Genomic DNA, 13,207 nt, shown 5'->3' with positions numbered 1-13,207 from the left:
AACATGGAATGATTTAGCGAAAACATTTCTGGCAAGGTTCTTCCCTTCAGGAAAAACTGCAAAGATCAGAAGTGAGATAGTTGCCTTTTAAACAGAAAGCAGGAGAATCTTTATACTCAGCTTGGGAAAGGTTCAAGAGCCTACTGAGAGACTGTCATCATCACAATCAGACGAATGAAGTGTTAGCTCACACGTTCATAGAAGGGCTACATTCTGAAACAAAGATCGTGGTAGATGCTGCAGCTGGGGGTCAAGTGTTGGAGAAAAGCTTTGACGAGATATATGCATTATTGAACAAATTCTCCAAGAGCAATCCGGATTGGCAAGGAGAGATGGGCAGACACACAGTGCAAAAGTCTGCAGGGGTTCTTGAGTTAGATGTCATCTCAGCATTATCAACGCAGATTTCTACACTGACCAATCAAGTCAACCAGATGAACTTGAGTATCAACAAGCAACAAGCCCAACCAGTGCAACAAGTTCAAATATTTTGTGAAGTATGTGGAGAGGGTCACATGAGCAATCTATGCCCAGCAAATCCAGAGTCTGTATATTTTGTGGGTAATGCAAATCGAGGCCAAACAAATCAGTATGGGGACACTTACAATCCCAATTGGAGGAACCACCCAAACTTCCCTTGGGGTGGAAACCAGGGCACTCAGAATCAATACAGGCCTCAAGCACCTCAACAACAATATAGACCACCTCAGGTTGAACAACAAATGAGTCCTACAAGTCACCTTGAAGATATGTTGAAAAAGTAATGGCTGAACAGCAAGCCCTCACCACAACAGTGAGAAATTTGGAGCATCAAATGGGACAGCTTGCCAGTGCTCAAAACACTAGACCAGCTGGAGCTCTTCCAAATGATACTGAGCCTAATCCTAAAGCTCAAGTCAATGCGCTTATCTTAAGAAATGGAAGAGCACTAGAAGAAGTTCCAAAGAAAAAGAAGAATACAGATCATCCTGAAGGAGAATTAGCTCCCAAGCCAGTTGAGGGGAATGAGAAAGACGATAAAGGACCTAAGCCAGTAATTGAGACTAGGCCACCGCCTCCGTTTCCACAAAGACTGCAGAAGCAAAAAGATGATGCCAAGTACAAGAAATTCCTAGATATTTTGAGCCAAGTGAGCGTGAATCTACCTTTGGTGGAAATTTTGCAGGAAGTGCCTAAGTATGCAAGGTATCTCAGAGATATTGTGGCAAACAAACGAAGACATACAGAGTTTGAAACAGTTGCACTTACTAAAGAGTGTAGTGCCAGAGTTCAGAGTAAACTTCCTCCTAAGTTGAAGGATCCTGGGAGTTTCACAATTCCTTTGTCTCTTGGAAAACAAGAAGTTGGTAGAGCCTTGTGTGATTTAGGGGCCAGTATAAATTTGATGTCATCCTCTTTGTTCAAGCAACTCGGATTGGGGGTGCTTAGACCTACTACAATCACTTTACAGCTAGCAGATAGGTTACTAGTCATGCCCGAAGGAATTATTGAGGATGTGTTAGTTCGAGTGGGAAAGTTTATTCTTCCTGCTGATTTTATTGTTCTTGATTACGAGGCAGATGAGGAAGTGCCCATTATTTTGGGGCGACCATTCTTAGCTACTGGTGGAGAAATTATTGATGTGAGAGCAGGGAAGTTAAAAATGAGAGTTGACGATGAGGAGGTCACTTTTAATGTGTACAAGGCACTTAAGATTCCTAAGCATTATGAGGACTTGTGCATGATTACTGTGGTAGAATCGAAGGGGATAAATCAGAGTCCTTATGTGAATTATAGTGATCTAGATGGGACAATTGAGTTAAAGGAGGTTGTGTTTCCAGCTGAGCGTGTAAAGATGATTGAAAAAAGAGCCAGAGATGAAAGAGGAGACCTTCTGAGAGCGTGCAAAAAGGCTAGAATTCATGGGAGAAAGAAGAAGAGAAAGCGCCCAACCTGAGCAGAGTAGCAGAGTCATGCCACAACTATAAATAAGGCGCTTGTTGGGAGGCAACTCAACCTGCGTATCTTTTATCTATTGATTATTTCTTTTTATTGTGTTTTGTGTTGTTTTTTTTTATTTTTGCAGAGTAGGGGAAGTCTGAGTACCCGAAGTTGAAGTTGAGGAGCATGTTTGATATTAAGTGTGGGGTCGTCCCACCCCTTAATATTGAGGATCATGTCTGAGCTAGGCCTGAGAGGGTCTCAGGGAGTATTTCTCACCCTTGTTTTAATATTTCTCTATGATCATGCATCAAGGACTATGCATAATATAAGTGTGGGGTGGGAAAACTACTTTCTGGACTATAATTGTCTTTCTTTTATAACTCGTAGTAGACATAGTCTAGGTTCAAAAAAAATAAAAATAAAAAAAGTTGAAAAAGCTCGGACTGTTCCCGACGATGGATCTTTTGGACAATTTTCTTGAGGGATTAAAGTCCGATTTAAAAACACCAAAAAGAATTTTTTTTATGTGTCATTTTATTTTCTTAGAATAGCTAGGTAGTATTCCTTGGTTTTTCTTTGGGCACCGGTTCTTTTCCAAGGATGTAGCTCGAATCGGGCACTTTTGATTTCTTTTTAGGAGTAGTTTAGGAAGGAACTGAGTCGTTCTGAGATACTCACTAGCATGGTTGATGTTGGCACATTAGGCTATGACATACATTCTGTTTTCCCGTATATTTGGTGTGAATTGTAAAGCCTAAGTAAAGTAAATAGCCTATTTTGTGACGCCTTTTCTCAGTTGTCTGACTTGTATGCCGCATAGTGCAATGTTGCTTAAATTTCTCATTTATTTGTGCTTGCTTGACTTGAGAGTTGAACAGAACCGTCATGATTGAGTCATGTGCAACTTGTGTGTGAGGATTTGTATTTTTATGTGCTATCCTATGTAGTCTAGAACTTGCCCCGTGTCTTAATTGAAGCGAAATGGTGAGTTGTTCTAATATAGGAGATGACGTAGGCATTTTCTTGCTTGATCATGGATGTGCTTGTCACATAATAATAGAATTTTCCGTCGCTAGCCTCTTTGAGCCTATAGACCTTTCTTTTGGCACCCACATTAAAAGTCATTCCTTATTTTGTTCTTAATTTGATATTGATTGAACCTTTACCTCCTAAGGCACTTAGTCGCTAAAAGAAGTAAGGTTAGAGATTGGGGAGTAGCTTTTGAGTGGAACCATGGAAGGGTCCGTTGGTGCACTAAAGTTGAAATCAAAAGTCACTAGCCGATGTACTGTAATGTATGGAGTGTTGGGTTCAAAAAAAAGAGAGAGAAAAGAGAAGAGAAATGATAGTGTGAATGTATGTAGAAAATAAAACACCTCCAATTCTTATTAAGTTGTGCTAGTGAAAAAATAGAGAAGTGCTTAAGTGAAAAGAGGGCTATGTTGTATATGGCAAGTGATTTGGCTGAGAAGAATATGTGCTTGAAGTGTAAATGTAGTGTATTAAAATGCTTAGGAGGGTGCGTCACTATTTCTAAATATATCCTACCCGTCCCCTAGCCTACATTACAACCTAAAAGTCCTAATTGATCACAGATTTGGCTAGCTTAAATTAGTGGAAATATACACTACGGGCAAGCTTATGGAACGACCACGGGATGCATATGAATTCTTTGTGAGAGTGAGCAAATTTTGTTCAATTGTGTGATGTCCTTAAATTATGTTCAAAAGCATATTTAAATGTGTGGACCAATTTATATTCACTTTCGGTTTGTTGGTGAGGGCACATGATCTCATGAATGATTGGTAATGTTGTAAACTTTCTTGTTGGGTAAGTGCATGAGTTGAGGGTGCTTAGTGGTTGCAAGTCGGCTTTTGAGGTTGGGTGGTGACAAATAGGTTGTTGGAATTGATTGAATTGAAATGTTATACTTGGGCATGCTTAAACGGGAAGAATGTGAAATTTTGTGTGGCCATGCTTGTGTGCCGGTATTGATCATAGTCAAGGGTATAGTGTGTAGTTAAAGGTTAAAGTGCTCCTCTATAATTGATACATGTACATAGTTGGGGGTTTATTAGATAGTCCTATTGCTCGAGGATGAGCAAGAGCCTAAGTGTGGGGTGTTGATGTTTAGCTTAAAGTATATATATTTTTACGTATATCGCCTCATATCTTACTCTTGTTTCGTGAATTTGGGATGTTAAATGCTATGAATTATATTGATTTGAAGTGTTTTACTTGTAGGAATGATTTGGGAGCAATTTGGGGCAAAACGTAAAAGATTTGAAGCTAAAACGAACAAAATCGGGAAAGGAAGCAGTTGGGCGCCACAGGCAGCGCCTGGCGCCACCTGTGGCGCTGAAAACAGTAGGCTCAAAAATTGGGGCGCCGTGGAGGGCGCCTGGCACCGGGTTGGGCGCTGGTGACGTGAAATGTGTCCTATTTTGCCGGGGACAAGTTTATTTCGGCCCTAGACCTACCCAACTGATATAAAAGCAAGACTAAACCTATTTTTGAGGGAGGAGATGACACTTTGGAGTATAGATACACACGGGATCGTGAGGAAGCAAATAATTCTCTGTTTTCTTCATCTTTTTCTAGTATTTCCAATTGATTCAACACTTATGCAATTGTTTGATTACATTATGAGTGGCTAAACACCCATTGTTCTGGGGTTGTGATTTAGCCATGAATATTGTTGTTTGACATTAACTTAACCTTGATTATAATTCACCAATATATGGTTGTTTCTTCAATTCTGTGTTTAATTGATTAATTGTCTGGCCAGCAGTTAGGTTCTATTTACTATTTATGCTATGCTTGGAAAATCCGTGTTTAGATTAGAGAAGAATTGAAGAGAGCATGATCTTAACCCTTAGGGGGAGCGGATTTGTGGTTAGGATAGGAATATACCTAGTCACCGTGCTTAATTAAATATCGTGATCTTAATGCATTCTTAATATATTGATTTCATAGGAATATAGACATTAATCTATTGAGAATAGGTGAGTAGTACTTCGGGAGAAGGCTATGAGAGCACTTATCGATTATTAGCAACCATGAGTGAATTATATAAAAGGGAGAGTTAATTAGAACACAATACGATTGGTGAATCGATCACAATCCTGGAATATTTGTCTCTACTGAATACACAACAATCAACTAGTTACTTGATAACTTAGTTATTATTTAGAATTGTAGTATAATATAATCATATTATTGGACTTTGATTTTAGCTGGATTGAATAATAATTTTAGTGATTTTGTGAGTAGTTTACACAAGTCTTTGTGGGTTCGACACTCAACTTATCATTATATTACTTGTCGACCACGTATACTTGCGTGTGCATTTGGGAGCAACAATAACATTTAGTAGTCCATTAGCAAACTTGAATGCCTTGAACCAAGTTAATCAGTTCTAGAAAATCAAGAAAGATTTAACTTCAAATGGATCGAGGGTCAATTGATTAAAGGAAAAGGTACTAATCTTGAATTGTTAGTACTTTTCCCAAAAGGTATTCTAGAATGAAAGTGCTTTTTTAGACTTTCAAACTGTTCCCGTGACCAGACTTGTAAATTGCATTCTAAGAAAGATTTATCGAATTGATCCAGCAGATATATCCGATTCTATTTGTAAAAGACTCATATGGTGGATAAAGTTGTTGAAACATGTTTAGTCTAAGTGTTATCTCATAGCTCTAAGATAAGTTGTCATGGAAGAAAAATTATGACCTTAAGAAACAGTAATGGAGATGCACTAAGCATTGGAGCAGATACACCCGGAGGCGGATCCAGCGTAGTGGTGCCTGGTTCATCTGAACCCAATACTTTCGACCCGGAGCATAAATTTATATATAAAAATTATCTAAAATAGGAATAAATAGCATATATAAATACATAACTTTAACAATATAATGAGTATGAACCCATAGAATTTAAATCCTTGATCCGCCTCTGGATACACCTTAGACATTATCGACAGATGGTTCATTCCAATACATTAGTTAGAATATGATTTGAAAGAGATCAGTACTTGCATATGCAGAAATTCCAACCAAAACTCAAGCAACAGTCAAGAAGTTTCAACAAATAGTTAAAACAATACCTTATCTGTCATTATTTATGTCGAAATTGTTAGATGAAAACTCAAAGTCTCACAAATTGAACGACAACATATCAAAAATATGTAAACTTACTCTGAAAGGGGAAAAAAGCATTCAGATAAGAAAAACACACATCACAAGAAGTACAAAAAATGTCACGACCCAATTCCCGAACTCGGTCGCGATGACGCCTCTCGTGAAGACAAGGTCAGCCAGACCGAAACGGAATACCTCTTTAAGCAGATACTTATCATAAACAGTAATAAAACATAATATAATATCCATAGATTGCGGAATTTAACGATAACAACAGTGGAAACCATCCCGACACAGCCCAAACCGGGGTGTTACAAGTCATGAGCAACTAAGAAATCCGGATACAAGTCTACTGAACACTAAATCCGATACAATAGTTCTAAGAACATGAAAATGATAAGATAAGGGAGGCACGGGGCTGCGGACGCCAACAACTACCTCGTAGTCTCCGAATCACTGCCTGGACTGGGAGGATCAGCACTCAGGAGCGGACTCTGCGATGCCTGAATCTGCACACATGGTGTAGGGAGTAATGTAAGTACTCCGACTCAGTGAGTAATAATTATAAATAATGGCTGAAAGTATGAAAACACATAAAGGCACAAAGCAATTCCATATCAAGCTGTAAAATCACTTAAAGCAGTAAATCAGTGAAGAAATCAAATGATATCCCTTTTTAAAATAAGTAAAACGGGTAATTTAACAGGTAAATAACAAGTAGAAATCCGCCCCTCGGGCACAGTATCAATCACTCAGAACAGTATCATCCCCTCGGGCTCACTCCCAGATCATAATGGGTACCCGCGCTCACTATAGGTGCGCAGACTTCGGAGGGGTCCCTTACGGCCCAAGCGCTATATCAAGCCACCTCATGGCATCATCACTCGGCACTCGTCCTCACATCACTCGGCACTCGGCCTCACAGCACTCGGCACTCGGCCTCAATACATAACCAATCCCAACTCTCGAAGCATCACAATACACGGTATATGAACCTGAAGCCGATGGCAAAACCAACACTGGAGCTGTGGTCAAAGCTGTCTTGAGCTTCTGAAAGCTCTCCTCACACTCGTCCGACCACACCCTTCTGAGTCAACTTGGTCAAGGGCGATGCGATAGACGAAAATCCCTGAACAAACCGACGATAGTAGCTTGCGAACCCAAGAAAGCTACGAATCTGTGTGGCTGAGGATGGTCTGGGCCAATTCTGAACCACCTCTATCTTCTTTGGATCAACCTGAATACCCTCGTTGGACACCACGTGCCCCAAGAAAGCCATTGAACTAAGCCAAAACTCACACTTGGAGAATTTTGCATAAAGCTTCTCCTCCCTCAGTCTCTGCAATACAACCCTCAAATGCTCCACGTGCTCCTCCTGACTACGAGATACACCAGAATATCATCAATGAAGACTATAATGAACGAATCAAGATAAGGCCGGAACACGCTGTTCATCAAATGCATGAACGCTGCTGGGGCATTAGTTAGCCCAAAAGACATCACAAGGAACTCATAATGACCATATCTAGTTCTGAAGGCAGTCTTAAGAATATCTGAATCCCTGATCTTCAACTGGTGATAACCCGAACGGAGATCAATCTTGGAGAACACTCTCGCTCCCTGAAGCTGATCAAATAAATCATCAATGCGAGGCAAATGATACTTGTTCTTAATTGTTATATTGTTCAATTGCCTATAATCAATGCATATTCTCATCATGCCATCTTTCTTTTTCACAACCAAAATCGGTGCACCCCAAGGTGACACACTAGGCCGAATGAACCCCTTTATCTAGGAGTTCCTGAAGATGTTCTTTCAATTCCTTCAACCCCGCTGGTGCCATACGATACGGTAGAATAGAAATAGGCTGAGTGACCGGCACCATGTCAATACCAAAATCAATATCCCTGTCCGGTGGCATGCCCGACAGGTCTGCAGGAAACACATCGGGAAAATCCCTCACAATTGGAACAGAATCAATACTGGGAGCATCAGCTCCGACATCCCTCACAAACGCTAGATATGAAAGACAACCCTTCCCAACCATGCGTTGGGCCTTCAAGAAAGAGATCACTCTACTAAGAATATAATCAGTCACACCACGCCACTCGATCCGCGGTACACCCGACATAGCCAAAGTGACTGTCTTAGCATGACAGTCTAGAATAGCACGACACAGAGATAACCAATCTATGCCCAAAATGACATCAAAATCCAACATGCTCAATAGCAATAGATCCACTCGGGTCTCCAAACCTCCAATAATCACCACACATGACCGGCACACACGGTCTACAACAACAATATCGCCCACCAGGGTAGATACATGAACAAATAAAGCAAGAAACTCATGGGGCGTACCCAAATAACGAGCAAAGTATGATGACTCATAGGAAAAGGTGGAACCGAGATCAAATAATACAGAGGCATCTTTGTGGCAGACTAAAACAATACCTGTAATGACAGCATCTGAAGCAATAGCATCTGGCTTGCCTGGAAGTGCATAGAAACGGGCCTGACTGCCCCCTGATCGACCTCCCCCTCTGGGGTGACCCCTGGTTACCTGACCTCCACCCCTAGCTGGCTGGGTGGGTGGTGAATTAACTGGAGCAGAAGTCGAGGGCTGACCCCTCTGTTGAGATGAACTAGCAATATGACGAGGACACTGACTCCACACATGTCCAAACTCTCCACACTCAAAACAACTCCCAGGTGCTGGAGAAGGGGACTGAAGGGAACCCCTCGCACTAGAGTGGCTAGCTGATGCACTCGACATAGAAGAACCCTGAGCTGACGGGGCACGAGATGAACTCTAAGCTGGTAGGGCACTGAGTGATGACTGGCCCCGCTGAGATCCATAATGACCATGACCCGAAGATGCCCCGTGATACTCTGGACGGGCTGACTGAGAAGGCCTGAAAGAATGACCTCTACCATGTTGGAACTGGCCCCTCGAAGGAGCACCACTATAACTGCCAGATCCTCGAGGCCTCTTGGCCTCCCTCTCCTCTCGATCCTAATAGTGAACTGTCTCAATCTCGCGAGCGGTATCAACCACCTCCTCAAACGTAGCACCCAACACCCTCTCTCAAATGATAAGAATATGGAGATGATAGTTAAGGTCATCAACAAATCTCCTGATCCTCTCACGAACTGTCGGAATCATCCAAACGGCATGACGAGCCAACTCAGAAAACCTCGACTCATACTGGGACATAGTCATATCCCCCTGTCGCAACCACTCAAACTATCTACGCATATCCTCTCTGCGGGATTGCGGTACATACTTCTTCAAGAAGAGAGTGGAGAACTCCTTCCAAGTAAGGGGCGCTGCACCAACCGGCCTACACCTCTCATACGCCTCATACCATGTGAAGGCGGCCCCAAAAAATTGAAAAGTGGTGAATGCCACACCACTAGTCTCAAGAATCCTTGCTGTACGGAGCATCCACTGACACTTATCCAGAAAACCTTGGGCATCCTCGCCCTCAGCACCACTGAATGACGGAGGCTGGAGTCTACCAAATCTCTCAAGACGATGCTGCTCATCATCTGGCATAACTGGCACAACAAACTCCTGAGCTGGTGCAACCGGCTGGGCTGGAGGTGCCCCCGGTGTCTGAAGTACTTGCACTACCTGCTCAGGTGTGCGAGCAACAGGGGTCTGATTGCCTCCCCCGGCCTGTGAAGTAGCTGCTACTGTAGTGGCTAAAACTGCTTGAGCCATGCCAGCACAAACTGATAAGATTTGTGCCAAGGCCTCCTGAAGACTCGGATCACGATAGGCACAGTTGGTGCCTGAACTGGTGCTGCTGGAGCATCTATAGCTGGATCCTGATCCGGAGCTAGGGCAGCTGGTAGATCTACAGGTGTTGCCCTCGGTGCTCTGCCTCTGCCACGACCACGACCGCGTCCATGTGACCTCCGCTGGTGGCACTGGTGGTCGTCCACTTTGTCTGGTAGCTCGCGTCCTCACCATCTATGAGAGAATAGAATAACAGAAGTTTAGTTCTCGGATCAACAAGGTCGCATGACAAGAATTTCAAGGATATGAAGTTTTTCCTAAGGGTTTTACAGCCTCTCGAGGATAAATACAGACGTCTCCGTACCGATTCGCAAGACTCTACTAATCATGCTCATGACTCATGAGACCTAAGTAACCTAGGCTCTGATACCAACTTGTCACGACCCAATTCCCAAACTCGGTCGCGATGGCGCCTCTCGTGAAGACAAGGCCAGCCATACCAAAACGGAACACCTCTTTAAGCAGATAATTATCATAAACAGTAATAAAACATAATATAATATCCATAGATTACGGAATTTAACGATAACAATAGTGGAAACCATCCCGACACAGCCCAAACCGGGGTGTCACAAGTCATGAGCAACTAAGAAATCCGGATACAAGTCTACTAAATACTAAATTCGATATAATAGTTCTAAGAACATGAAAATGATAAGATAAGGGAGGCACAGGGTTGTGGACGACAATAGCTACCTCGTAGTCTCCGAATCACTGCCTGGACTGGGAGGATCAACACTCAGGAGCGGACTCTGCGATGCCTGAATCTGCACACATGGTGCAGGGTGTAATGTGAGTACTCCGACTCAGTGAGTAATAATTGTAAATAATGGCTGAAAGTATGAAAACACGTAAAGGCACAAAGCAATTCCATATCAAGCAGTAAAATCACTTAAAGCAGTAAATTAGTGAAGAAATCAAATGATATCCCTTTTTAAAACAAGTAAAACGGGTAATTTAACAGGTAAATAACAAGTAGAAATCTGCCCCTTGGGCACAATATCAATCACTCAGAACAGTATCAGCCCATCGGGCTCACTCTCAGATCATAATAGATACCCGCGCTCACTATAGGTGTGCAGACTTCGGAGGGGCCCTTTACGGCCCAAGTGCTATATCAATCCACCTCATGGCATCATCACTCGGCACTTGGTCTCACATTACTCGGCACTCGGCCTCATATCACTCAAGCCACCTCATGGAATATAAAGCATCTCAGGACCTCGGCCTCATATCACTCAGCATATCCTCACATATGGCCCTCGACCTCACTCAGTCCAAATATCATCACAAGCCCTTGGGCATTAGTAATACAATAGTTCTCAGCCCAAAACATCTTTTAGAAATATCATTTAAGTTTCAAATATGAGTAAAAGTGGCTGAGTTGTAAAACAGTAAATACCAACAGGATTGAGTTCAAGTGATAAATCAATACAGTGAGGAAATAGTGATAAAAATCCCCGAAGGGTTCAAATAATTTGGCACGAAGCCCAAATATGGCAATCAGCCAAAATCATGATGATAACAAACAAGTTTCAGTCAAATACGCGATAAAATCATCAATCGGGACGGACCAAGTCACAATCCCCAATAGTAAAAGACCCCACGCTCATCATCCAGTGCGTGTCTTACCTCAATATAGCACTACGATGTGGAAATCTGGGGTTTCAGACCCTCGGGACATCATTTACAAACCATTACTCACCTCGAACCGGCTACAACTCTAGCTCGCGATGCCTTTGCCCCTCGAATCGGCCTCCACGCGCGTCGAATCTATCCAAAAGCAGAACGAATACGTCACAATATGCTAAGGGAACAAAGCATAAGCGAAAACAATCGAAAAATATCGAAAATCCCGATCCCCAGGCCCACTTCTCGAAACTCAGAAATTTTCACATCATTAGCTTCCTTATCACCCCACGAGTTCATACATATCAAAAGTTCTCCAATCTGACCTCAAATGGTCCTTCAAATCTCAATTCAAAAGTTCAAAAATCCCAAGCCTTAGTTCTTCCATTTTTAGCTTAGGTTCCATGAATTTCTAGGTTAATTTCACACTAGAATCACATTTTAGGTTCAAAAATCTTACCTCCAATCGATTCTCCTTGAATCCCTCTTTAATCACCTTCAAAAAGCTCTCAAAATGCTCAGCTATGGAGGAAAAATGACTCAAAATCGCGGATGAAATGTTTAATAAACTTTTTGCCCAGGTCTTACCTCCCTTCTTTGCGAACGCGGTCAATGCCTCGGGTTCGCGAAGCATAAAATTTTGTCGACCAACTTTTGCTCTACGCGAACGCGTCAACCCAGTCATGAACGCGATGCTTCTTCCTCCCATACCTTCGTGAATGCGGACGACCTTACGCGAACGCGATGAAGAAATTACTTGGACCCCAATTTACTCTACGCGATCGCGAGTTTCCTCTCGCGAACGCGATGCACAGCTTCACCACGCTTCGCGAACGCGGCACCTGCCTCGCGAACGCAAACGCCAAGGCCAAACCTTCACCTCCCTCAGCAGACTCTTCACGAATGTGAGGGCCCTCCCGCGAACGCGAAGAACAATTGTCTGCAACTGCTGGAACTAATTTTCTCCAGCTTCCCAAACTCCAATTTGGTCCGATTGACTACCCGAAACTCACCCGAGGCCCCCGGGACCTCAACCAAAAGCACCAACACGTCCTAAAACCTCATTCAAACTTGTTCCAATCATCAAAACACCTCGAACAACACCAAAACCATCAATTCACATCGAATTCAAAGCCTAAGTTTTCTAAAAACTTCCGAAATACGCTTTCGATCAAAAATCCAACCAAACCACGTCCGAATGACCTGAAACTTTGCACACACATCACAAATGACATAACAAAGCTACAACAACTCTCGGAATTCCATTTCGACCCTCGGATCAAAATCTCGCCTATCAACCGAAAATCGCCAAAATACTAACTTTGCCAATTCAAGCCTAATTCTACACCGGATCTCCAAAACCAATTTCGATCACACTCCTAAGTCATAAATCACCTCCCAAAGTTAAACAAACCATCGGAACTCACATCCGTGCCTTCTAACACATAAGTCAACATCCGATTGACTTTTCAAACTTGAACCTTCTTAAAAGAGACCAAGTGTCTCATTTCTTAGCAAACCACACCAAACGCAAACCAATCCACTCGACCACATAAAACACGGATAACGAAGAATAAAGAAGCAGAAATGGGGGGAAACGGAGTGATAACTCATGAGACGACTGGCCGGGTCGTCACAAAAAATTTCCTTTGGAAAAATCTCAGTGGCACAATGACTAAAAGCATAACATCACAACAATAAAATGAAAATA

At 42.5% G+C, this 13,207-nt stretch overlaps 1 protein-coding gene across 1 annotated transcript; it reads left to right on the top strand.

Moving 5' to 3' along the window:
- The first annotated feature begins 763 nt into the window (after positions 1–763).
- Positions 764–1,936, top strand: LOC104226320 (uncharacterized). Its single transcript, XM_070149731.1, has one exon. The coding sequence runs from the start codon at positions 764–766 to the stop codon at positions 1,934–1,936; it is 1,173 nt and encodes a 390-aa protein (XP_070005832.1).
- The last annotated feature ends 11,271 nt before the right edge of the window (positions 1,937–13,207 follow it).

The sequence above is a fragment of the Nicotiana sylvestris genome, chromosome 6 (genome assembly GCF_000393655.2).
Source record: "Nicotiana sylvestris chromosome 6, ASM39365v2, whole genome shotgun sequence".
NCBI classification, from domain to species: Eukaryota; Viridiplantae; Streptophyta; class Magnoliopsida; order Solanales; family Solanaceae; genus Nicotiana; species Nicotiana sylvestris.
Note: the sequence above shows the minus strand (reverse complement) of the source record. Positions and strands in the feature narration are given on the sequence as shown.

Bases quoted from the DNA above. Each gene is read 5' to 3' on its own strand.
- LOC104226320 (XM_070149731.1), top strand. From the start codon at position 764: ATGGCTGAACAGCAAGCCCTCACCACAACAGTGAGAAATTTGGAGCAT.